At 42.7% G+C, this 26607-nt stretch overlaps 1 protein-coding gene across 5 annotated transcripts; it reads left to right on the top strand.

Moving 5' to 3' along the window:
- The first annotated feature begins 1815 nt into the window (after nucleotides 1-1815).
- mbd6 (methyl-CpG binding domain protein 6) lies at nucleotides 1816-26573 on the top strand. 5 transcript variants are annotated; one of them, XR_011038441.1, is made up of 14 exons: nucleotides 1816-2023; nucleotides 2967-3192; nucleotides 4114-4253; nucleotides 5618-5720; nucleotides 6110-6281; nucleotides 8167-10572; nucleotides 13104-14092; nucleotides 14900-15002; nucleotides 15127-15272; nucleotides 22600-23361; nucleotides 23506-23558; nucleotides 23839-23967; nucleotides 24062-24128; nucleotides 25017-25080. XR_011038441.1 is itself a non-coding variant. In XM_068337757.1 (14 exons), exons 3-14 carry the CDS (start codon nucleotides 4138-4140, stop codon nucleotides 25086-25088), a joined length of 4587 nt encoding a protein of 1528 aa, XP_068193858.1. In that variant the 5' UTR covers nucleotides 1816-2023; nucleotides 2967-3192; nucleotides 4114-4137; the 3' UTR covers nucleotides 25089-26573. The 5 variants fall into 5 exon arrangements, 4 of the variants coding, with proteins under 4 accessions (XP_068193858.1, XP_068193827.1, XP_068193836.1 ...); XM_068337757.1 differs by lacking the exon at nucleotides 23839-23967 and having other exon boundaries at nucleotides 8167-9335; nucleotides 9738-10572; nucleotides 25017-26573; XM_068337726.1 differs by lacking the exon at nucleotides 23839-23967 and having other exon boundaries at nucleotides 25017-26573.
- Nucleotides 26574-26607: the final 34 nt, after the last annotated feature.

The raw sequence follows: 26607 nt of genomic DNA, 5'->3' as shown, positions 1-26607 counted from the left end.
CCGTCCCCTTTACACACATATACACACCTCTTCCCCTTGTCCCATAGACAACAGAAACACAGAGACACACTCATGCATTTATATTGTTTACTGTCCTGTCATATGCTAAGATCAAGAACATGTCAGAAATTTGTGTTGCCTTGAGTATTTTCTCTCTATTCAAATGAATGATGTATTATATCTGTGCATAAGAAAAACTGGTTGTGTTATAAGCCAATAGGACTGCAGCTACAATCTAATTATAGGGCTTTGAAGCTCTGGGGCTGAGTTTACATACAACTGTGTACTGTACATAGTAGATGTGTTTTAGGCCACTCTAATACTACTTTAAAAAAAAACCCAAACTACATAAATACGCTCCTTCAAATTAAAAGTCAGATAGAAGTTAATATCAAAATAGAGATCATGAAAACTATATGTGTGCGGCCCATATAATACTATATGTGCACACATATAGTTTGTAAATTTGAAAATACTGTGAAAATGTGTGTGTGTGTGTGTGTGTGTGTGTGTGTGTGTGTGTGTGTGTGTGTGTGTGTGTGTGTGTGTGTGTGTGTGTGTGTGTGTGTGTGTGTGTGTGTGTGTGTGTGTGTGTGTGTGTGGCATACACCAAGAAAGCTTTTCTCCTAAATGTACAGATGCTGTATAATTTAAGGTTAACTGAAAAGCTTGAGTCAACCTGATTTACTGCCTATAATGTGAATAAAGAGTCAGCTGATGAAGTGTGATGAATTGGAAAAGAAAGAAAGTCAAGTTACAGTGAGTGGCACTGACAAGTTTAATAAATATCACGTTCTGCTGAACTTTGTAATATACTGTAGCTGAAATTTGTTGCAGAGGCTTCAGGCTATTTTGTCATTAGATTTTGTTATTTTAAATGTTTTGTGATTCTGCATCATATCAACTCAAATGAATTAAATGTATTTTAAATAAAATTTCTTTTGGTCTTTGGATTCAATAATTTAGCTGTCTTTTTGAAGCTTTTGCTATTATTACCTCATCCAAGGAGGGTATGTTTTGATTTTCATTTCTTTACTTGCTTTTCACACTTTCTTTAATATTACATTTTAAAAATGTATACAGTATTTGTTGCATTTCCCTGGTAATAATGGTCTATCTCATATCTCATATGGTCTAGTGGTTAGGTTTCTGGGTTTTCACCCTGATGGCACGGGTTCCACTCCTGGTATGGGAATGACATTTTGAATAATTTTCCTTTGGGATTATTGAAGAACTACAGTATATTCTTCATTCATTGCTTCTTAAAGTATGGAATATGAAGACTTGACTGAATTCAATGGACTGGTAAGTTGCTTTTTATTATTGCAAATGGTATTACCAAACAGTTCAATTAAATTTGCACATCATAAATGCCAGTTTTACTTGGCTGTCTAATTTGGTCTTTACCAAAATGAGAATATTCTCTCTGAGATGTGTTAAAAACATCACTGAAATACACAAGAAAAACCTAATTTTATTGCTTCGCTTATCCCCTATGTTATAACATTAAAATTTAGATGGATTCATGATTTCAGGTATTATGTAAATAGAAATTTACACATAACAGTATAAATTTAAATTAGTATGTATTATTTATATTCTTAAAAGGTGAGAACTAATATCAAAGTCAGTGCAGGCAGCTGTTCATAAATTCATTACGGTGAATTTCAAACATGCATCCCGGGCCTCCTGCTATTCTGTCATTATGTCCTCTATCAAGGAGCTCCGCACTGATGTCTGTCTGGAACACCACAAAGGTCCCGTTGCATGACGGGTACAATACTCTACGGCCATACAGTGCGCATGCCCAGCCGAAACCTCCATTATTTTTTTTTGCTCGGAATTTGTAAGAAAAAACAGTGGGAAACTGTGAATTTCAGATTACGTGGGTCGTAATGGTTGTCGGAATATATTTGAATGTTAAACGGTTTGGCAGACCAGGGAGGAGAGCGACTGCTGGATAACTTATCTGCACACCGGCAGCGGGACATCCTCCGCTCTTGTTGGGACAGTCCAGAATCAAGTAAATTTCAGTCAGTTAGCTCTGCTAATGTAGCTGGTAGCACTAGCCTCTAGATCCCAGGCGCAGTGAGATGAAGCGTTATTGCCCTTTGTTTTTAATCGAATTTCCGGACTTCGCTCAAACACTTATAGCCGACTAGTCGTGCTAATGTGTGGTTTAAACTATGAAATTATTTAAATGGGTTCATGTATATATCAGCCATTTTCAAAACATCCTATTGCCAGTCTGTTAGCTAGCGAGCTAACTCCTGATTCTCCCGCGAGCCATAAAATCGAAGACTCCAAAACTTCGCCAACATTGAGGGCTTGACGCACAGAAAGGTTGTTAGATTCTGCTAACACTGACGTGATCGAAATATGGTCAGTAAATAAGTACAATATGGTGAGCAAGTGTTTTTAAGATGCAGTATTGTTCCTGACTCCTTTCTTGTTACCGTTACTAACACGCAAGAGTTTTGCATCGGAGTGTTTTGTGCGCCTGACAGCTGTCACGACAACATTACGAAGTACGTTAGCTTGTTAGCTTAGCTGTTAGCCTAGCTGTTAGCCTGTCGCCTATCAGTCACTACTGTATTTAGTACTTAGTAAGTCGTTGTTCCGAGGCGGCACGATGCAGACATGACGACTTTACCTCAACTATTGATTCAGTCAGTATGTTATTTAATTTGGTTTTCTGATTGCTATCGTGTGAGTTGTTTGAAAGGCAGCTACTTGGGTTGTTACTCAACAGTGATCCAGGGGCCTATCCAAACACACCCTCCCACTTAAAAGTAGTCGTATATCAGAAGTTGTATTATTACTGAGACAGGAATGCATGTTGTATAGTAATTGTAATATGTTTGGATCATATTATTGTAGAGAATGGTTGATAACTTCTTAGTTACAACAATTGACTCTGCTTCTCCTTGCCAGATTACATAATCCACCTCCCCCTTTCCTTGCAGACTCACCATCTTCATCCATGAGCCTAATCTAATGTGAACTGATCAACTGGATCTGTTCAGACTCATCCTATAAGTAGGGGATCTGCTTTTTAGCCGAGAAAAGTCCAGGCTTTTGGGCAACAAGTCAGGTTTTACTGGCAGTCTTCGTCCTTCTCACCCACCAGCATGCATATTGGACAGAGGACACCTTAGCTGAAACAGGTCCTGGCTTCACAAAGATGACAAGGTATTTAAAATGTGCTTCAATCATTCTGTTTTATAAAACTATAGCTTGACAATATGTTAATATCCGTTATGCTTTGGCTAGAATTTTTTGTGTTAACCTTTTATTTTGAGTGTTAATGTTGAGTCAGCATTCTGTAGAGGCTTGAATTACAAGGAGCACATTCTACATACACAAGGAAAATAATGACCAGACATTGTTGTATAAAGAAATGACAGCTGCGATGTAAATTCTCAGTCGTTGATGGTAAAATTGTACATTTGTGTAGCCAGTTCTTTGAGAAAATATTAAAAGTGGGTTGAATCTGTCATGGAGGTGAGGTTCCATTTCTAATATTTTATGTTTGACATTGACATTTGGAGTCATGTAATCAGATAAACATGGCTCACACATTCGGCATGCACGTTGCTTTAATTAGAACATTGATATCCCAAAGACTTCGCTGCAGTGACATTCGTTCATCCATTTATGCTTCTTTATTCCGTGACTCACCGCAAGACACAATAAACAGCACTGCAATGAGCATTTCATTAATTGCATGTATGCATTATTTTTTCAGTCTTACTGATAATTAAACCAACTTTATAACACAGCATTAAAAAATATTAAACTACCTGTCTTACAATGTAGACTTTTAACCCACACCTCAGGAGGTTCACCTTTTGTTGGATAGTGGAAAGAAAAAAAATACTGTACTGTAAAAGTTTCAACGTAATGCTATCTGTAAGTTTAAAGTCCAGGAAAATAAAATTCACCTAGAAGACTACTGATGTTGTACGATGTCTGAAGCCCATTTAACAAACAAGTATATAATTGGGGCTTTCAAATTAGAAACAAGGACTTTCCTGCAAAACAAATCTTCGATCGTTTAAATTTGAATGATTAATTGATTAACAAAAAATAATTCTTCACTGCTTTTCCAAGGTGCTGGCAGGCTACAACAACAAAATGATGGGAGGCAGTGACACTGTAAATGGGGACAAGGATGGGGTCCACACCACTGCAATACACGTCCCCATTGGCTGGCAGAGGAAAGTGGAGGCCAGACAGGTGATATATGTCAGGTGGGTTGGTTTATTAATTATGTAGACTCATTGCTGTTGTTTAATAATATGTGGACAAAAATGTTTTTGTGCCATGGTAGTTCCTTCTAGATCTATGATTTGGAGTTAGTTGTTACAATAATTGTTAAGTTGAACCATCCAATTACATTGTGTAACTTCATCACCTGGCTAACTTCACATTGTCATACATTAAATATTTGGGTCTTTGTCAAAATGAGTGTGCTAAGCATATGGATCTTTACACACTTGAGAACAGCCTGCAATGTGTATTTTTTTATGCTGCTGTCAAAGGGGATATTGACCATACATGTCTGTATGTAGACTCATGTAACAAGATGCCATCTATACCACATCAAATTTTCAGCAAGAACCAAGGCAGCCAGAGACTGCATCATCCTGTGAAGGGTAGTTTAGGGTACCATGAAAGTAGTACCTGACAAGTGCATAGCTTTGACCTTTCAGGGTAGATCAAAGCTATGCACTAGCTTTGACCATAAATTAAAGATAGAGCATGGTCTTACTCACACTGGTCTTCTCCCTCTCTGTCTCATCCGGTTCCTGAGTGTACAAAAGTTTAAATTTGACGTTGACTTAGTTTTGTTAAGGCCATCATCTCATTTTCATCCCCTTTGCCGCCTGAGTAATGAGCTTTTTGTTTCATCATTCTATCTGCAATGGTTGCAAAGATATTTGGTGGACATATGAGCGAACAGATGAACACACGTTGCAGTCTGTGACTGCCTTGTTACATCCCGCTTCAAAGCGGTCATGTATTGTGATTGTCACTGTTCGTGTGTTCTTCGTTCATTTGTTAGTTCGTCCAGTTGTTTGTCCACCAAATATTTTCACAACTGTGAAGATGAAACAAAGATGAAACAAAAAGCACATTACTCGGGCAGAAAAGGGGATGAAAATGAGATGATGACCTTGACCTTGAGAAAACTAGGTCAAGGTCAAATTTCAACTTTTGTACACTCAACCGGATAAGATAGAAAGACGAGGAAGAAGGCCAGTATGAGAAAGACCATAGATCAAAGCTACTTCTTTGATCAACAGTAGGTCAGAGCACTAGCTTTGATCTTTGACCTATGCAAGTAGTTCAGGGTAAAATTTTGAATTCAGAGGTGTAGTGGGATGTTGCAGTCTCTTACTACATCTTCTTTTCCTTTCGGCTTTTCCCTTCAGAGGTCGCCACAGCGAATCAGTTGCCTCCATCTAACCCTGTCTTCTGCATCCTCTTCTCTCACACCAACTACCTTCATGTCCTCTTTCATGTTGCAGTCTGTGACTAGTTTCTTTTATTTACATCTCTTCAGTTAGCCTTGACTTTGCAGTTACAGGTTATTCGTGTCTTTTTTCTCTAGCCCCAGCGGCACTTCCCTGTCCTCTCTGGATGAGGTGAAGACCTATCTGTTGAGTGATGGCACCTGCAAATGTGGTCTTGAGTGTCCACTCATCATTCATAAGGTAAGACAGCTTTTTAAATTTGTTTGTGTTGTGCATGAAAGCGATACAGGTAAAATGCATTGACTGTTTTATAGAGTGCGTCCTTCTAGTGTATTACTTTTTAATTGACTTTTCATATTTAGTAATTCTGTGACACTCATGTTACATTCTAAAAGTATGGTGCTGAACTTTAAAAAAAAATATTACACTTGATCAGTGTAGTTGGTTACTTCTAATAGTCATTTGTTCAGGGATGAGTCTGTGCTGTTTTTGTTATTCCAGTGTGTTTTGGATTTTGTGTCTTATGATACTTGTCTGTGTAAAATACCCTGACACTCTAAACTGAACTAAATTTGATGAAACTGTGGTGCAGCGAGTTCATACTGATTGTACCCTAAACGTCCCTTCAGGTTTTTAACTTCTCTGTGGGAGTGATAGTGGAGCAGTACAGCCAGCCATTAGGAAAAGCAGAACAAGACATGACCAAACTGTGTAACCACCGCAGGAAAGTGGTAGCGATGGCTGCTCTGTGTCGGAGTATGCAGGCTTCACAGCTGCCCTTTGCCAACCTTCATCATTCAGGTAAATTTTGTCCAGTTGAGGCATGCTACTCTCCAGGCTGGCATAGTATGAGAAAATTCTACACTATCTGTAGGTCTATAGGTCAAATCTTCATTAAATGCATATATCAGTTTCTTCTTTGTGCCAGAGGCCATGTTTGGTGGGTTTTTTTGGTTTGATGCTCAAATCATGAGGACAATAAAAACAATTTGTAGTTGACACCACTGACCTGGTATTTTTCTATGATACAGATTTACCAATCAGATATCAATTCCCAATTTATCTCAAGCCTGTACTTTATGATCTTTTGATGCTGTAGTGTGTTTACTTTGCTGTGTAAGCTGGATCAGATCATGGGAGGCTGAACTAGAGATGAAATTTGTTTGTTCCCTTGATATTGTTGGCAGAGAAACTGATGTTATTCATATTCCAGTGGATATTATGATTTATTTCTATATTTTTAATTTGTTGTACAAGATTAAACTTAAATTTAATGCAAACCAGTTCAACTGGCATTAAGCAACTCATCAGAATAACTTACTACAGGTTTTGCTATTGGATTTTATGGTACGCTACAGTACTTGAATACGATGATTAAATTACATATTTGTTGTTACAAATTCAGCACTACATGTATCCGTACTAAATTAAAAGCCCTGTAGCAAATGTGCATAACATATGGTGGTCTTATTTTATGTTTTTAATGTGAAAAAGCCCTTTAGTTTCTGTGTAAAGTTAAACATGGATATCTAATAGTTGTTTTAAGTGATTGTGGTGGTCTTACAAGACATTAATATGACTCTAGTAATAATTAACCTGTCTAGTATTAAACTTCCAGTCAGAAATGGCTTGAATCTTTTCTAACCATAAGTGACCTAACCTTGCCCTGTCTTATTTTCCTTGTGGGAGAGACTATTCAGAATTTCACTGGAAACCATTTTGAAGGGTGTATGTGATTGGAATCATCATGGGAACATGCTAGGGCGGGATGGTTTATCTTCCATGAAAAGGCAGTAATTTTTGGAAATCCTATGGGAGCAGGGTTTGGTTTGTGTTTTACAGTACAGTGTGCCTTTGCGCATCAAGGCTCACGACTTCACCTCATCATGGATATTTGGTAGGCAGTCATGTGGTACTGTACGCTCATTCTGTTGGCTGACGGCATCCGGAAGGGCGCTTTTATGTCTCTGTGAGACACAGTCGATAAACAGTGTGGGAAAAGGTAATACAGATAGAAGGTGGTTTAATATCAGCATGGGGAGGGTTCATAAACGTTTAAATTACTGTAGTGTAAATAAGGAGATAAATTGTTTGTTACTCTATCGCGGAATTCGTTAATCGTGTGTGGTTCGTGGAACACATTAACCACGAGGAACGAGGGCACACTGTATATGTGGACACAAGTGCTAGTGGCGTAAAAACTTCACATTACCAGCATCGATATACAGTAATCCGTCGTTACTCGCGGTTAATGCTTTCCAGGTCCGCTCATGAAAAACAAAATTCCATGATTTAGCAACAAACTTTATTTTTAAGGTAATTTAAACATTTATGAAATCTCCCCATAATGATATTAAACCACTTGTATCTGTATCACCTTTTCCCACACTCTTATCGACTGTCTAAAGCACTTTTGTGTTTCATGGAAGTGCGCTGTGTCTATGACTCTCAGAACGTAGCACACTTCCAAATGCTTTCAGCCAATAGCATGCACGTACGGTATCACATGACTACCGACTAAAAATCCGCAATGAGATGAAGCCGCGCGAATAAGCGAGGGATTACTGTACGTAATGTAATTCTGATTAATTAGTTTATAGACTGTAAAGGAATTTGTGACCGTAAATAATGTCACATTGATGTAGCTACAGCAAATTAATCATTTGAGTGTATTGTCAACTTTCAGAGATGACCAGTGGAGTAGACAGCCGTGATCCAAAGCGAGTACTTGTGGAGCAGGAAGAAGAGAATCATGGAATTTATCATCCCAAACTGCATCCTGCCCCGATTCGACTCCACAACAACCTGCACACAAACCCTTGTGTCAGCCCTAAATCCTCTCACCAGCTCATTCACCCTTACAATGGTTCCTCCCCTGTCCTCCACACTGGCACAAACCCCCACCATCACCTTGAGGCTTTAAGAAGGCTTCACCATCCTCTTCCCGTTGCTTCCTCCTGCTCTCCCTCCAGCTCAGCTTATAGTGCCCCGCGCACCCCAACACCTCAGAATATCAGTCAAGGTCAGAAAACACCAAAAACCCCAGAGACCCCAGTTTCCCCTAAACTAAGGGCCCTCTCTTCACCTCCTCCCTCTTCCCCTAGGACTATGGGTGGGGGTGGAAGAGGAGGAGCACAGACTCACACTTACCATCCACATGGTGTCATTGTGGGAGGCTCCCCCCTTTCTCCATCTCCCTCTCTATCTCCCTCTATCCATAATATGAACTGCGTGTCTCCTCACCAGCGGTCCTGTCACCCCTCAGCCTCTCTCTCCCCTATTTCTGATCAAGGAGGATACTCAGCTGTAGGAGCAGGAGGAGTACTGATGGGAAGTAGTTTGTCTCAGAGGAGAAAATCCACTTCTTCCTCTCCACACTCCCCTATCTCAGGTGGCTCCCCAAACCCCAGCCCCCACTTCCAAAAGTACAAACTGGAAGACATTTTGGAGCAGTTTAAGAACTCAGGCAACAGCAGCACTAATAACCACCACCCCCTTATCCCTACCAAACCCCCCTCCTTACTGACCAACCAAAGCAGTAGCAATGCTCATGCTCTCTCCTCGAGGCCCTCAAAGAGTACCATGAGTCCAACCCCCACCTCAGGACCACCGACGTTTGAGTTAAACTCTACAGGGCCTTCTGGTTTATCTATGGGGCCATTTCTGAACCCCCAGACCCATCAGAGCAAGCTACCACACACAGCTTCATTTCCTGCTAGTAGCCTGCTGTCTGCTGCTGCCAAGGCTCAGCTGGCTACCCAGACAACCCAGAGCTCAAATCTGTCCAGCACCCCCATGAGCTTGTCCTCTTCTGTGGAGGCCTTTAAAGACGCACAGCAACAACCATCGTCCAAGGTAACAAACAGCACTTTACATAACAGTCTTTCTCCCTCCTCCATCACTTCTACAAGGCTTCCCCATCCCTCCCTTGCATCAGCCTCCTCTGTCCTGTTACCTACATCCCACGCTGTGGCCCAATCCCTGGATTCCTCCTTGCCTCACCTGCCTGCCACAACTGAGCGTAATGCATCTCACAGGAAAAGACAAAGACGATCACCCACAGTGCTCAGCATGCTCAGAGACACACAACAGTTGACTAATGGGCCACAGAAGACCCTACCAGGAGACGCTGTTTCTGCTACAGCTATTAACCTGTCCTCCTCTTCCTACCACTCCTCTTTGCACTCTTCCACTACCTCAGCTGTGCAGAAACAGAATGCTGTCATTTTAGAAAACCATCATCTTCTCTCCATGCAGACACCTAGGCTCCCTGTTCCTAGACAGATGGCACACCTTGCCAGGCCTCCTCGACAAAATGAGGCCCTGGACTTCACTACACAACTGACAACTACACCTCTTGGCTTGGATCCTCCAACTCAGCCGCTGTCTGCTCTGCTGCACCTGCTCAGTGTTCAGAGTGCACAGGCCTCAGCATCCAGCTCGGGTTCAGGTCAGCCAGGATCTGTGTCTAATGAAGGAGGTGGACACAGTAATAAACAGAACCCCAGACTTTCTCCCTCTTCTCCTGTCTCTTATTCTAGCGTCAGGCACAGACAAATTCAGTCTCCATGCCGAAGCAGTTACGCTAACACTCCACCCTCGGTGCCACAGCCGCTTTCTCCTCCACCTTCCCCACAGTTTAGATCATTGCAGACATTGTCACAACCTCAGTCCACTAAATCCAGTCCTCGACAGAGACATTCTCCTTCTACAGCGCTGTCCAACTCAAATTTGTCTTTACACAGCAGCAGCAGTCCATCTCAACATACTTCATTGAATTTGTCAGACAAACCACAGTTATCTGAGAATCACCTTCCTGCATTAAAGTCTGACTCCCACGCAATATCGCAGGAAGCCGTGCCACAAGACCCTGTGGGTAGGGACAATGGTAATAACAGTATGTGCATGTCAGTGGACCTCAGTCAGTCTCGAAGCAATGTTTCTGTAGCTGTAACCAGCTCTCCGAAGCCACTCGATCTCAGCAATCACGTCCTGGCCCTTCTTGCTGCATCTTCCAACGTGTCCCAGGTGGAGTGCTGCTCATCTGACTGTGCCATTGATGTTACATCTTCCCAGGAGACTCCCACAGCAGGTGAGAATTGCCTTCAGTCTGTTGTGTGTGTTGTGATTGGAAGATGTAGGGTGAACCTTTGAATGTCATTTAAAGTAACTCATTTGGTTAGGATAGAAATGTAGAGCTTGGCGATTTACGTAAAGTTAACCCATGGAAAAAAGTTCAGATTCTTTCAAAACCTTTTCTTGTTGAAGTCATAGCTAATATGATCATGAGCTCACCAAAGTCTGACTTAACAGACATCTGACTTAACAGACGTTTCCATCTGCTTTATCTGGGGAAAGGGGTGCAAAGGTTTGCCGTGGTTGCACTCTGACTTTGCTGGCTGGTGCTCTGAGTTTTGCTGATGTGTTAGCTTTGAGAGTATTTTTCAGAGACAGTCACTTTGTTTCTGAAGCTCCTCCGCCTTGAGCAGAGCCGGCTGAGGTAGCTGCGACCACAGCTACGACCCCTGCTCGTAGCTGTGGTCGCAAGGTATCTGCTGCCTGTCGCAGCGGTAACCCCTGAACTCGGTGGTGGACCCGGAAGTAAGGGATGCTGTCAAGCTGAAGAAAGAGTCTTATCAAATCTTGTTGAATTGTAGGACTCTGGAGGCAGCTGACAGGTACAGGCAGGCCATGCGTAGTGCAGCTCCAGTAGTCGCAGAGGCAAAGGCTCGGGTCTGGGAAGAGTTCAGGAGGCAATGGAGGAAGACCATCGGTCAGCCTCAAAGAAATTCTGGCAAACCATTCGGCGCCTCATGAGGGGAAAGCGGTGCACAGCCAACACTGTTTACAGTAGAGGCGGAGAGCTGCTGACCTCGACTGGGGATATTGTCGGGAGGTGGAAAGAATACTCTGAGGATCTCCTCAATCCCACTGCCATGTCTTACACAGAGGAAGCAGAGGCTGAGGTCGCAGAGGTGGACTCGTCCATCACCCTAGCTGAAGTCACCAAGGTGTTTGCCATACTCCTCGGAGGCAAAGCACCGGGGGTGGATGAGATTCACCCTGAGTACCTCAAGTCTCTGGATGTGCAGGGACTGTCATGGTTGACACGTCTCTGTAACATCGCATGGCAGTATCTCTGGATTGGCAGACTGGGGCGGTGGTCCCTCTTTTCAAATAGGGGGACCGGAGGGTGTGTTCCAACTATAGGGGAATCACACTCCTCAGCCTCCCGGGGAAAGTCTATTCCAGGGTACTGGAGAGGAGGACCTATAGTCGAACCGAGGATTCAGGAGGAACAATGCGGTTTTCGTCCCGGTCGTGGAACACTGGACCAGCTCTACACTCTCCATCGAGTGCTCGAGGGTTCATGTGAGTTTGCCCAACCAGCTCACATGTGTTTTGTGGATCTGGAGAAGGCATTCGATCGTGTCCCTCGTGGTATCTTGTGGGGAGTGCTTCGGGAGTATGGGGACCGGACAGCCCTTTGCTGAGGGCTGTCCGGTCCCTGTATGACCGAAGCCAGAGCTTGGTTCGCATTGCCGGCAGTAAGTCAGACCTGTTCCAGGTGCATTTTGGACTCCGGCAGGGCTGCCCTTTATCACCAGTTCTGTTCATAATCTTTATGGACAGAATTTCTAGGCGCAGCCATGGTCCAGAGGGAGTCCGATTTGGGGACCAAAGGATTTCGTCTCTGCTTTTTGCAGACGATGTTGTCCTGTTGCTTCATCAAACCTGGACCTTCAGCGTGCACTGGGATGGTTTGCAGCTGACTGTGATGCGAGTGGGATGAGGATCAGCACCTCTAAATCCGAGGCCATGGTTCTCAACTGGAAAAGGGTAGTTTGCATTCTTCAGGTCGGTGGAGAGTCTTTGCCCCAAGTGGAGGAGTTAAAGTATCTTGGGGTCTTGTTCACGAGTGAGGGAAGGATGGAAAGTGAGATTGACAGACGGATCGGTGCAGCTTCTGCAGTGATGCAGTCGCTGTATAGGTCTGTCGTGTTGAAGAAGGAGCTGAGTCGCACAACGAAGCTCTCGATTTACCGGTCAATCTACGTTCCTACTCTCACCTATGGTCATGAGCTTTGGGTCATTACCGAAAGGACAAGATCCAGGATACAAGTGGCTGAAATTAGTTTCCTCCATAGAGTGGCTGGGCGCACCCTTAGAGGTAGGGTGAGGAGCTCAGTCACCAGGGGAGGAGCTCGGAGTAGATCCGCTGCTCCTCAGCCTCGAGTGGAGCCAGCTGAGGTGACTCGGGCATCTGTTCCGGATGCCTCCTGGACTCCTCCCTGGGGAGGTGTCCCGGGCATGTCCTACCGGGAGGAGACCTCGAGGAAGTCCTAGGACACGCTGGAGGGACTATGTCTCTCGGTTGGCCTGGGAACACCTCAGGCTCCCCCAGGAGGAGCTGGTGGAGGTCTCTGGGGAGAGGGAAGTATGGGCATCCCCGCTGAAACTGTTGCCCCCGCAACCCGGACCCAGATAAGCAGTAGATGATGGATGGATGGATAGAGTCACTTTGTGCTCAGAACTGTAGTAGAGTGTATAACCACAGTCCATTCCTAGAATAAAGTGTATTTACTCATTCCTAAGTGTGAATAATTTATGTCTTCTCTACAGGGCCAGAGGAATCTAGTTGTATCGACACAAAGGTCTCTGTAGCAACCAAACCTCCAGCAGCCACAAGCCCTGGGCCAATTGTCTCCTCTCGTCTTGGAGATAATCAGAGTCCTCAGACTTCTTCGGCTGTGGGCGACTCCACAACTCCCTTACCTCTGGCCGAGGCCTTCCCTTTTATGAACCAGGAGCAACTGCTGCAGCTGCTGTCATCCACAGGGGGACTACCATCCCTACTGGATCCTACAGTCTTAACTTCATTGCCCCTGGGAGGGGTGTGGTTGGGAGGGCAACATGCACACATATCCTCTGCCAATGCTGCACTGCAGAGTCTTGCAGAGCAGCAGCAAACAGAGCAGCAGCAGTTACTGATACAGCAGGAGACCCAACAGCAAAATCAGGACCATCAACATAAGCAACAGATAAACAACAATCCTCTGTTTCCCTTGATGCCACTGCTAAGTGGCTCACAAGGGGAGCTTCCTTTGAACCTTTTGGGGCTCCTCCCTGCCCCGTCCTCAACTCCTACCCCAGGACAGGAAGCTGATTTAGGGTTGGCAGAAAAACCCAGCCTTCAGGCTCTGCTCATGGCCTCCTTGTTGCTCGGGCAACAGCAAGCACCTTTGTTATCTTTATCTGGGCTGGGTCAGTTGAGCCAGGTTAGCCTTGAGGTTCCTCTCCAGCAACCACAGCAGATTCCAACCACACTGGAGGGTCTCACCATGGATAAGACCTCTGGCTTGTTGGATCCATCGACCCTACCAGGCCCAGGACTCTTGGAAGTTGCCCAGGGCCTTCTTTCCGTTCCTCCAGGAACTGAGGGCTCCATCCAAGCCCTTCAGTCTCTGCTCCTTCCTGCTGCTCTTCCTCCCGCTGCCTTCCTGCCCCTCAGCCCTGCATTGCTCACTGCTGCCCTGAGCTCTGCTGAGCTCCACCCACCTCCCCATTCCCATTTAGCTCCTGCACAGCAAACCCACCATACCCAACCTCAGGTAGGCTCTCTTATCTACTTTATTTATTTCCTCTCGCACTTAAAGGTTTCCCTACAGAACACACAATCCATTAAACCCCACTTTGTTTTTTATTGTTAATTTAATAGATGCGTACCTTTTTTGAAAAATCTATCAACTTTCTTCCATTACAACTGAAGTTTTTCTTTCAACTATATTCTAATGCTCTTTATTTATGGGGTCTGATTGAGTTGGTACTTAAAGGCGTTAATGCATGTTTTTGCTTGGAAATATTTTAATCTTTCATTTAATACAGTAATACCTTGAGATGCAAGTTTAATTTGTTCCATGACTGAGTTTGTAAGTCACTCTGCTCGTATGTCAAACAAATTTTCTCCATTTAACAACTAAAATAATTTTAATCCATTCCAGGCTTGTAAAAAAGCCCCAAACCCCTTAAATTATTTCATAAAAACACATATTTTTAAATTTAACTATGCACAAGTTAAGTATACTTTACTTTGTGAATAATTATGTGTAAGTTATGTAAACAATGATAAAGTCACGATCACACACGAGTTACAACTGTACTCCTCGGACAACACACGGTTGTCTCAGCTGATGTTGTATCCATTCGCCAACTAGTGGCGGCCTCCCAAAGCACGGCTCGTAAGTCAGATTTTTGCTCATAATTCTAACAAAAATATGGACGGAGTGACGACTTGTATCTCAAAAATTTGTCTGTCGAGTCGCTCTTATCTCAAGGTACTACTGTAAATATAAAATGTTTGACCAACTTTGTGACTCACTGCTATAATTTGATGTGTAATTCTGTCCTCTGTTCTGCAGGTATCTGCTGATGTTGATGCTCTCATCCCTCTGTCTCTCCAAGCCAAGGACAACCCAATCATCCAGCAGTTACTTCCCACTTTGCTTAACCCTGCTGTATTAGGTGAGTTAGTGCAGATTCTCTGTACTACTTGTTTGTCAATCGTAACACGGGAAAATAAAAAGATATGATACACTGATGAATGTAACCCATTTTATCGGTACAAATATGAACTGTGCATTTGTAGGAGATCTTTCGGCTGTCACAGGCCTCCATAACATGTTGGGCATCGGAGCGGGTTCCATCCTCCTACCCCCAGTTCAGACCTCTGCTCTGGGCATGCCTCTGTTGCAAGGTCCGGATGGAGCTCTCAATGTGCTTAATAACATACAGGTAGGTGAATAGCATGGATTTGTTGGATAAAACATGAAAGATTACTCCCGTAAACAGGGGCTGGACTGTTGTATGTGCTTGGATTGTTCTGTGATGCTTTGAATGTCAACAAAGATTTCTGAGTCTGAAGGCTCCTTTTATACTTTCGTTTGTATGAAAATCAGTTTAATCTATTTCAAACGACCCCTGCCAGCACTCATATACTCCATATATCCATATGACCAAGATGTCGGCGCATAAACAAGGCGAGGCTCAGCGTCTCTCCAGATTTTGCAAACTAGCTTTGTTTTACCTGCTACTCACAGGCCTACTTACTCAGAAAAGCACGGCCTCAACATCCTACAGGAGACAGGAACTTTTGCACATTGGAACATACAACTCTGACAGTTTTATTGCCAATCTTTGACTTACACCGGAGATCTCCAGAACACAGGAGGTTGCTCAATTTTCCGGGCTGGGCGGAAGTGCTGGCAGGCGGCGCCGAGACCGTAAACAAAGGAGGGGCAAGTGCGGAGTGCTACGAGCTAGGCTAAAGCTAACACCGCATCGGCTCCCTTTATCCAGTGATTTTCTCGCCAATATCCGCTCTCTCCTTAACAAGATCGATGAACTACAGCTCTGCATCACCAACAATAAACAGATCATGGATTCAAATATCATAATCTTCACAAAGACATGTCCATGACAATGCCATCGAGTTAGCTGGATGCTACACTCACCGGGCAGACAGGACTGCAGACGGCTCTGGTAAGACCAGTGGCAGAGGTTTGTGCATTTGTGTAAACAATGCTTGGTGCATCGACTCTGCTATCATCGAGAGATACTGCTCACCCGATGTGGAGTTTCTCATGGTAAAATGTCAACCGTACTACCTCCCAAGATAACTCATCAGTTTTTGTCACTGCTGTATACAGTACATACCACCGGATGCTAATGCAAAGCTAGCAATGAAATAACGACATGCAGCCATTAGCAAACGACAGGCAACACACCCTGAGGCTGCTTTTATTGTTGCGGGCAACTTGAATCACTCCAGCCTGAAGCCAGGCCTCCCCAAATTTCATCAATATGTCTCCAGCCACACCAGAGGAGAAAAGACACTGGACCACGTCTATACAGTCATACCTGATGCTTACAAGGCAGGGTTCTTGTTTGCGTGCGTCCTTGTGTCTTTAACGCACATTTTTTGACAGGGACACACGATCTTCAGACAGCGTGCGTCCCAGGGACGCACTTCCATATTCACAATTTTTCCATTTCTCCATAGAAATTTCGAACCTGGAAATCGGCAATATGTTTTGATCTCGCGTCACTTACCTGCGTGATTCTGCCTTATTAAAAAGGACCAAACAGCAACATGACGTCTATCGTTTTACACCCTGCAGTGAGCGTGGCGTTAGTTAGACCCTCAAAACCCTCCTATTGAGTTTGTCTGTCTGTTAAAGCGCTTTGAAATGTCTGCTGATGTGATTAAGCGCTACACAAATCAAGGTTGATTGATTATCAGTCAATCAAAGAAGCAAAAGTTGGAGAAAAAGCAAGTGACACTGTGTGCTTTCTTGCATAAAAACCAATTAAAAGTTAATGAAGAAAAGAAACAGATGTTACTGACAGATATTACTGAAATGTGTGCGGATAAGGGTTTGTCATCTTGGTGCAATGTCCACAGGAGAATACAGTATATGAATTAAAGGCAAAGAAAACTAATGAATAAAAACCAAAGGTGAAGAAAAGAAACTATTACATCGTTCTTTATTTCGAAAACATTTTTTTAAATGACTACTAGACTTTAAAATTTTGATAAAAATAATATTTAATTGTACTCTTTTTTCTTGTAACTTGAACGGTGTTGATGTTACTAAACTTAATAGGACTTGATGTTAAAGATCTCTAAGATTCAGCATATCAGTTGGATCGTTGCTGGAGGAGATGGAGATGGATTTGCCTTCTTGGATGGGGTGCATTTTGTCGATGATTTTGGTGATGATCACGTGGTGCGGCCAGCCCGGTACATCTTCAGTTGTTTTATTAATAAAAATATTAAAAATTTACAGTTTGTTTAGGTTTTATATTGAACTATTGGCAAAACTCAATCCTTGCGTTACATACAGTATATATATCTCTTATCATATGTTCTGTTATTACTTTTGGGATGCATAAACGTCATGTTGGGATGCACAAATTTTTCTTGAAGCGCATCCCAGGGATGCACTACTTTCTTGAGGTAAAATGAACTCTGCTAGGCGACCTCCCTCCCCCACATCGGACTGTCAGACCATCTCTCTCTTTTTCTCTCCCCCAAATACTCACCACTCGTTCAACGTGTGGAACCGAGAGTCAAAACAATAAAAGTGTTGGCCTAGGGTAGCAGACTGTGTTGCAGGACCCGTTCAAGCACACAGGACAGGGTGGTTTGTCTGCACTGAAGGCACGCAACACCGCCATTGAATAACATATTTGATTTCACCTTGACGACTAACTGCTTCACCCTGGTCAGGAAAGCTCACCAGCGTCTCTTCTTCTTGAGGTCTCTGAAAAAAAACCTCTCCTTCAACATCCTGGTGGAACTTCTACTGCTCCTAACAAACTGTATTACAATCTGGTACGGGAACGGCTCTGTCTCAGACTGGAAGGCGGTGCAGGGTTGTTAAAACTGTCCAGCGTATTGCCAGAGCCTCACTTCCTGCCATTAAGGACATCTACAGGAAGCGGTGTCTCAGGAGAGCGACGCACATCATAAAGGACTCCTGCCACCCAGCACCTCCCAGATGTTCTCCTGCCATCTGGGAGGTGCTACAGGAGCCTCCGGACAAAAACCACCAGGTTCAAGAACAGCTTTTTACCCTCAGCTGTCTTCCTGCTAAACTCTGCCCCCCGTCACCCACATGTCCCTTAAATTCACCCCCTCATTCACAAGCCCCCCCCCCCCCTCAGCAAAATGAACAGGACCTATCAATGTATTACCACATTTCCTGTTTGCTACATTATGTACATACTGGTAATTATACCCAAATCATTGTAAACATAATTCACAACTATTTGTATATACTATATATTTATACTATATATCGTAGTCATAGCCTGTTTATAGCCTGCACATACCACTGTACATACAGTATGTACATACAGTTAATTATACCCTAATTATCCCCTAACCATTATGAACATATAATTTACAACTTTCTGTATAGACTGTAGTCATTCGTACTGTATATCGTAGTCATAGCCTGGTTCTTCTTCTCCTTTCGGCTTTTCCCTTCAGGGGTCACTACAGCAAATCAGCTTTCTCCATCTAACCCTGTCTTCTGCATCCTCTTCTCTCACACCAACTACCTTCATGTCCTCTTTCATTCATTCATTCATTTTCTCAACCCGCTTCATCTGCTTACACAGGAAGCTGGAGCTTATCCCAGCTTGTCTTAGTGCATGATGTGGGGAAACTCCAGGCGCGATGCCAGTGCACTGCGGAGCTACACAGAGACACACAAACGCGCGCACACACACACACACACACACACACACACACACTCATTTCTATGGTCAATTTGGGACCTGCCAATTAACCTGAAGCGTAGGTTTTTGGATGTGGGAGGAAGCCGGAGAACCCAGAGAGAACCCACGCACACACAGGGAGAACATGCAAACTCTGCACAGAGCGGAACTCGAACACTACTTGCTGTATAGCGACAGCGCTACCCACTTCGCCACCGAGCCACCTGTCCTCTTTCACTACATCCATAAACATCCTCTTTGGTCTTCCTCTAGGCCTCCTGCCTGGCAGTTCAAAACTAAGCATCCTTCTACCAATATATTCACTATCTCTCCTCTGGACATGTCCAAACCATCTCAGACTGGCCTCTCTGACTTCATCTCCAAAACCTCTAACATATGCTCATTCCTGATCCTATCCTTCCTGGTCACTCCCAAAGAGAACCTCAGCATCTTCATCTCTGCTACCTCCAGCTCTGTCTCCTGTCTTTTCCTCAGGGACACTGCCTGTAGACCAAACAACATCGCTGGTCTCACCACAGTTATGTACACCTTTCCCTTCATTTTAGCTGAAACTCTTCTATCACACATCACACCTGACACTTTCCTCCACCTGTTTCATCCTGCCTCATCATGCTTCTTCACCTCTTTTCCACACTCTCCATTGCTCTGGACTGTGGACCCTAAGTACTTAAAATCCTCCACCTTCTTGATCTCTTCTCCCTGTAACCTCACTCTTCCACTTGGGTCCCCCTCATTCACACACATGTACTCTGTCTTACTGCGGCTAACCTTCATTCTTCTCTTTTCTAGGACAAACTTACACCTCTCTTAGCTTCTCCTCCACCTGTTCCCTGCTCTCACTACAGATCACAATGTCATCTGCAAACATCATAGTCCATGGAGATTCCTGTCTAACCTCATCTGTCAGCTTGTCAGCAAACAAGAAGGGGCTCAGAGCTGATCCCTGATGCAGTCCCACCTCCACCTTGAACTCCTCTGTCACACCTACAGCACACCTCACCACTTTTACAGTCCTCATACATGTCCTGCACCGCTCTAACATACTTCTCTGCCACTCCAGACTTCCTCATATAATACCACAGTTCCTCTCTGGGCACCCTGTCATAAGCTTTCTCCAGATCTACAAAAACACAATGCAGCTCTGTTGGGGGCTTCTCTGTACTTCTCTGTCAACATACTCAAAGTAAATACTGCATCTGTAGTACTCTTTTTTAGAAAGAAACCATACTGCTGCTCACAAATGCTCACTTCTGGCCTTAGTCTAGCTTCCACTACTCTTTCCCATAACTCCATTGCTTGTGTAGCACCGGTTCACACCACTAACTGCTACTGGACCAGTTCCAGGCTCTAAGGAGTGGGGAGCAATAATAAATACACCAGAGACCGTTGTTTTGAATAGAAAAGGCCGGCAATTTTTACTGATTAGAACACATATAAAACACAGTACACAAAACCAAATACCCTGCAGGTTAATAATAAACATAAATATGTCACGTTTTAGTTTAGTTCTTTAGTTCACCTAAATTATTTTAATAAAACTAATTTAATTTAATCTAATTTAATTAGATTGCACCTATTTTAGGATTCCTGCTTTTTCCTAAGTTAACTCTTTTTTCATTTACCAGTAAGCAATCACTTCCAAAACTCAAATGAATCAAAATGGACCACAGTTTAAATCACATTCCAAAACTTAAACATATGAAAATAAAAGTATGACACTTTCAATTCAAATTCAAGTCCATCAGTGAAATCAAATATTCAGTTCAATGAAGAGTCCAATGAAGTTTCTCATTCAGTCCAAAACAGTTCAATTTGGTCCCAGTTCAGTTCAGTTCAACTACTATTCCAATACTCCTACCGCTCTGCAGCAAAGTTACAAAGAGGATGGAGTCGAAGGTCCGGGTCTGGCTCGCCATCTTGAATCCTGTCTGTGATGTGCAAGCCTGCACATGGCAGACCATCCAAAACAAAAAAACCTGACCTGTATAACAGGCCACAAAACAACAAAACTCCTTAAATCTCAAATCACACACATTTATTTGTGTGAATTATTTGCGTGACGGAGCATTTCTTTGTCAACAACTTTGTTTTAACTTTAGCTCTCCGCCAGAGAAAGTTAAACATGACACGGTGAAAACGCATAAAAATTAACACAAAACTCACCAAAACAACTAAGTTCTCATGGAATCACTGCTTTTCCTGTTGATCTTTCAACACTCGTTTCTCAGTCCTCCTCTGCTCTCTCCTTCGGGTCTTTGCTGCAGCGTCACACAGGTGTTGTGCTTTTGTTAACTAATCCCTTAAGGGACAGCTAACAGCAGCGACGTTATTTTCTGTCAAACTTAAATACTAAATATTAAATAATTGCCAAATTAACATTTTTAATTAACTAATAATTGATATTAACTTTTGAACTTTTGAACTCAAATTCATTTACACAGCTTTTTTTCAACTATTTATTAAACTATTTATTATTCTATATGGTACTATATTATACTATTTACCGTATTCTTATTTATGTCTTAATTTAACATGGGTTACATATGGCTCATCAGCTTTATTCCTCTGCAGTTGCCACAACTCTGCACATCTCCCTCAGTCTTAAAAATGGGCACCAACACACTTCTCATCCATTGCTCAGGCAGTTTCTCACTATCTAAGATCCTGTTGAACAACCCAGTCAGAAACTCTACTGCCACCTCTCCTAGACACTTGCATACCTCCACAGGTATATCATCAGGACCAAGTGCCTTTCCACTCTTCATCCTCTTCAATGCCCTCCTCACTTCATCCTGACTAATCTTTGCTACTTCCTGGCCCACAACAGCCACCTGTTCTAGTCTTTTTTCTCTCTCATTTTCCTCATTCATCAACTCTTCAAAGTACTCTTTCCATCTTTCCATCACAGTCATAGCCTGGTTATAGCCTATATATACTCACCAAAATATATATAGAGTAATCCCTTGTGCATTCTCACATTAACATGCGAATGCGCGAGGGACTACCTACTAAAAATCTTCATCGCAGATTTTTAGTAGGTAGTCATGTGATACTGTACGCGCATTCTGTTGGCTGACGGCATCCGGAAGTGCACTGCATTCTGTGAGTCTCAGAAAGCAGCGCACTTCCGTGAGACATAAAAGTGCTTTAAACAGTCTTACCAGAGTGTGGGAAAAGGTAATACAGATAGGAGGTTTAAAATCAGCAAGGGAAGGGTTCGTTAACGTTCAAATTACCGTTAATAATAAGATAGTGTGTCGCTTTATCGTGGAATTCGTTATATACGTGTGGTTCCTGGAACGCATTAACCGCAAGTAACGATGTAGTACTGTATATTCATATTTTTTTTAAAAACAAAAACTGTATTAATCCCGGAGGAAATTGTATATATAGCTACCATTCTCTGCACTGTGTATAATTACCTGTACATACTGTTCTTATTTAATCACTGCTTACGCACTTCTGGTTAGATGTAATCTACATTTTGTTGTTTTGTACCTGTGACATGCAATGACAATAAAGTTCAATGTAATCTAATCTAATGTTGACATTGATATACCTGCAAGATACTAATGAAAAGTTTTGACAACAGTGAAAATAGTCACACTAAAGCAGGTTGTTGTCTTCTGGTCCCAACATGACAGGTGCTCATCATGACGGGTCTTCTGGACCTGTCACGATGAGTTCTCTTTTTTGTTTGGCATTAATCAAGCCGTATTTTAGTAAGTAAGCAGCTTGGGAATCTTGCATTAATTAGAAGGCACACTGTTTCCTTTGAAGATGTTTTAAAATGAGTTTTCTGATTTTCCTTCAGCTTAACCTTGCACCACCCTCAGAAGGAGAGAAGCCAGCATCATTGCAGGAAACGCAAAGTCCTTCTCCACAAGAAGACGTTCCATCAAGTCAGATCTCTCCTGAGGTGGAGCCCAGTCCCGCTCCGGCTCCAGCCGCTGCTCAAGTATCCACCTCACCCCAACAGAGAGTGCAAGAAGGCAGGTCTGTTATTGACCCCTACACATCTTTCATGGATACAATTTACACCTCCTTCCTTCAAGTTAGTGCAAAAGAGCAAGAAGACAGGACCAATGTGGGGCCATCCAATCCCACGTCACCCTTCTGTGCCTTACCGTCGGTTTCTTTCTCTTTGGAGCACCACACCTCATCCACCCCTGTCTCAACCTTGCCCCAGGCAAGTGCTCCAGTTTCCCTCAGCCCACGTCGCGCCTGTTCCCTCCGCAACCCAGACTTATCCCGACTCAGCCTGGAAGCAACAGCTCATTCCCCAGCCCAGGGGACCCCCAAACCCACCGAAGATGGGTCTACTCCCCCTTTACAACGGAAAGCAGTCATGGTAGAGGGACATACTCACCCAGCGCCTCCTCTGCCACCTATATATTTGGAGGAGGCAAAGACGGACTGTACAGGACTGGCTGCGGCTATTTGTCCCTATGTTGAGACAGGGGTGGATCGGCAGGGGCATCTGTCTCATGGGGGGTACCTCAGTCCCAAGGATGGATGCAGTGGAATGTCCAGTAAGGAGACAGGAGGAACACTGCTGAAGACTGAACAAGGAAGGGTGAGTGTGTGTGTGTGTGTGGACCAATGTGGGGCCATCCAATCCCACGTCACCCTTCTGTGCCTTACCGTCGGTGCGTGCGTGCGTGCACGCGCGCGTGTAAATAGTCATTTATTTCAATGATTCCTCTTTCTACCTTCCTAGGACCAATTAGGAATGGTGGGTGGAGCCAGAAGAGGAAGGAAAAGGAAACAAACGTAAGTTGACTCATTAACAGTTTGAAGTGGGTTCCAGGATCTTAGACTGTAATCATGAATAGCTGAGACATGCTTTGACAAAGTTAACATTGGAGTTGTGCCTTTAGATGTTTTGATCTGAAGGGTAGTCCTTTTGTTAAATCATACATTCTAGCTTCAACTTTAGACATACATAAACCAGAAAAAGTAGTTCTGCAAATCGTTCTTCAAATCTTACTTTTTAGTTTTCCATGGAAATATATTAATGTGATTCTGAATGTTGGTTGTCCTGATCACATAGAAGTGAATGAATAAACAGTAAACAACTCTCCTAAGGATGGGGGGGTACCTGTCAGTTCGTTCAGATTATACACTGATGATCTATTCTACACTTTTTGGGATGGCATTGAGGGGGGTGCATCATCTTCAGGTAACTTTTGTTTGAACAGCACTCGTACTATCACGTTTGTTTGGCTATGATGTGTTTTATCGAACATTAATGTATTTCCCACGTGTTGTTTCAGGCTACAGAATGTGTTGGAAGACTTCCGAGACATGGATGGTACAACACTAGAGGACACCAAGGCAACGGTAACAGCATGAACCAATTTCACCACAGTGTAGAAGTGCCTTCCCCAGGTTCCCAGTAACTCGCATATCAAGTTAGAAATAGCTCAGGAGAAAGGTTTCAAACATGCATGTTGTGCACATGTATGTATGATCATCTTGATATTTACTAAGGTTTTCTGTATGTAAACTAAAACAAAGAATACATTCTTAGCATGAGACAGCTTGTGTCCTCTCTGCCTTTTATTTGTCAATCATTTGGTTTGACAAAATACCTGCAAAACCTTTAAATTAGCATCTAGCTTTTTAGTATTACCATCAAAGGTACTGTTTTTCGTTCTTAATTTGTTACTGTTGTGGTAATAACACCAAACTAACAGGGTGATAAAAAACACCTGCACAAACAATAACCATGGGTATCTAGAGCTACAAATCACCCTGTTTAGTTTTCATGATCAGTGAGAAATGGTGAATTACTACTTGAATTTGGTTTTCCAATGGAACTCTCCGCATAGCAAAGCCATCAAAGGTCAGTTTAAAGAATAACACAGATCTACCCTGAAGATTAAAAAATGAAGCAGCAGATAGAACAGCCTCAGCAGATGGAATGCAGAGTTGAGTGTAGTTTAAGGGATTCTTGATCATAACACCTGGTCACGAGAAGTTTGTGTCGCACTTGCGTCCTAATGTTGTAGATGATTATATTTCCATCATTTAGAAACAGCTTGACTTGAAACACTACATTGTACTCGATGGTTTCTTTGTGAGACACAACACATCTTCAAGCTTTTCTTTCAAGTCCAGAATATTAATTGGTAACAGGACTGTTTTCCCGACTACTGTCCAAAGTCAACCATTGAGAGGCTGGACAGAGATGACCTGTTGTGACTGTTTCTCTCCTTCTCGTTGCAGACAACACTGCTGAAGCCTGAGAGGTCGGTCCGTGGCAGGAGGCGACGAGGCGCCAGGTCTCAGAGGCAGTGATGTGTGGAAGGAGCTGCAAGGCAGATGGATGCCTCTTTATTCCACCTCCACCATCTTACCACTGTTTAGACTTTCCTCTTTTTAATTTAACTGCACTAATATCATGTTTTTGTCATGTCAATCATTGTTATGGCATCCACTATGAAAAAATACATAGGAGAAGAATCTACGCTGAAAGTTAATTTATAAAACATTGGGTGAAAATAGAGAAATTTGTGGTTACTTTTTCATTTAGACCTTACTTAAGGTCTAGTTCATAAAATAATCATTACTCAATATTTTGTTGAGAGATCTGTTGTAATGGTTGGTGTTCGAGTCATGTCAGCAAGAAAACACAAAAAAACTAACATTAGTGCGGTTTTCTTGTCATCAGTGTGTTACCGTGAGCCAGGATAAAGCCCGTGTACTTGAACGATGTTGAAAGTTTGTCCCTGCGTGTTTGCGTCTTTTATCTGTCTGCGTGTGTGTTGGACAAGAGTGTTATTGCTGAGCCCCTCATGTCTGGCTGTCCGTTGAATTTATTTCCACTTCTGAGAGTGACACAAGGCAGTTTCATTTTAAAAACCCATTCAGAAAAGTTTTCATGTTGCGGAATGGGAATATGGAAAAGGAATGTACTTGATTTTTTTTTCTTTGGTAATAGTATAAACTAACCATTATGGACAAGGAATTAATGTGGTTTATCCATGTCAGGTTTCTTCATACTGTGGGAAAGTAAAATTTTGTACATCACTAATTATTGTATGAACTGTGGAAACATTCGTTGACAAATGTTTTTGAACTGCATCATAACAGGTCAGGAGAATTAAACAAATCTGAAAACATTCCGTTTTTGTCATTCAGGAGGTCAAGAACAGATTTGTAATGAAAGATCAGAGAAAACTTGTATTTCACAAAGTGTCATTTGTTGTGACTGACACAGCTTTGATGTAGGTGTCTAGCGAAAGCATGCGATTATAAATTGAATATAATATTCATTTTTCAGGAATGACACATTGTTTGAAAGTGCAGCCAATCATGTCCTTTAGCTGAAAAAAAGCCTGGAAATCATGTCCATAGAAAGACAATGTCTGATGGGGATATGTTGTTTCTATGTTGTGGATTTGGAGTGTCGCCCTCTTTTGTCTTCTCATATCACTGAACTGTCCTTCACACACTGCCCTGCCCCTAGAGTACTGGTATCTCTAGCTATATAAAAATTAAGGAAAAGTGAAAAAGATAGCAAATTATGCAATTTCTACACTTGGAGATTTGTACATATGTACAGTTAATGTGTTTTATTTTGATTTTATATTGTTAGAGAACGAGACGAGAGAAAAAAAATTGAATTGTGAATTTTTCTGGGAATTGTAATTAAGTATTTTTCTCATTCTACCCCTTGTTTTCAATACCTATGTTTAAAAAGACGATTAAATTGTGGACTGTAGCTTTCTTTTTATATGGGAGTCTTTTTTATTTAATATTAAACTATTTACAGAAAATGTACTTGTGTGGATTTCTCTTCTGAGCATCATTTGAG

This window comes from Antennarius striatus, chromosome 2, assembly GCF_040054535.1.
Source record: "Antennarius striatus isolate MH-2024 chromosome 2, ASM4005453v1, whole genome shotgun sequence".
Classification (NCBI taxonomy): Eukaryota; Metazoa; Chordata; class Actinopteri; order Lophiiformes; family Antennariidae; genus Antennarius; species Antennarius striatus.
The sequence above is the reverse complement of the archived record's forward strand: the minus strand, read 5'-3'. Positions and strand labels throughout refer to the sequence as shown.